This window comes from Propithecus coquereli, unplaced genomic scaffold, assembly GCF_000956105.1.
Source record: "Propithecus coquereli isolate 6110/MARCELLA unplaced genomic scaffold, Pcoq_1.0 Scaffold340, whole genome shotgun sequence".
Classification (NCBI taxonomy): Eukaryota; Metazoa; Chordata; class Mammalia; order Primates; family Indriidae; genus Propithecus; species Propithecus coquereli.
In genome coordinates, this window is record NW_012149064.1 from 770191 (window position 1) to 770606 (window position 416).

General features: G+C 40.4%; 1 protein-coding gene across 1 annotated transcript in view; it reads left to right on the top strand.

Annotated features, from left to right (window-relative positions):
• Nucleotides 1-416, top strand: part of LOC105815614 (zinc finger protein 420-like) — a 32741-nt gene that overhangs the window by 1264 nt on the left and 31061 nt on the right. Inside the window, exon 2 of the mRNA XM_012650813.1 lies at nucleotides 51-401. Coding sequence (XP_012506267.1) covers nucleotides 51-401 — 351 coding nt within the window. The remainder of the gene's footprint in view (nucleotides 1-50; nucleotides 402-416) is intronic.

The window sequence follows — 416 nt, forward strand, 5'->3', positions numbered from 1 at the left end:
AAACCCTACAAGTGTGAAGAATGTGGCATGTCCTTTACTCAGTTGGGAAGCCTGAGACAACATCAGCAAATTCATACTGGAGTGAAACCCTACAAATGTGAAGAATGTGGCATATCCTTTACTAAGTTTTCAATACTTCGACAACATCAGAGAATTCATACAGGAGAAAAACCGTACAAATGTGAACAGTGTGGAAAAGCCTTTAACTGTAGTTCAAACCTTACTCAACATCAAAGAATTCATACTGGATTGAAACCCCACAGATGTGAAGAATGTGGCATATCCTTTACTCAGCTGGGAAGCCTTAGACTACATCAGCAAATTCATACTGGAGTGAAACCCTACAAATGTGAAGAATGTGGCATGTCCTTTACTCAGTTGGGAAGCCTTAGACAACATCAGCGGATTCATACTGG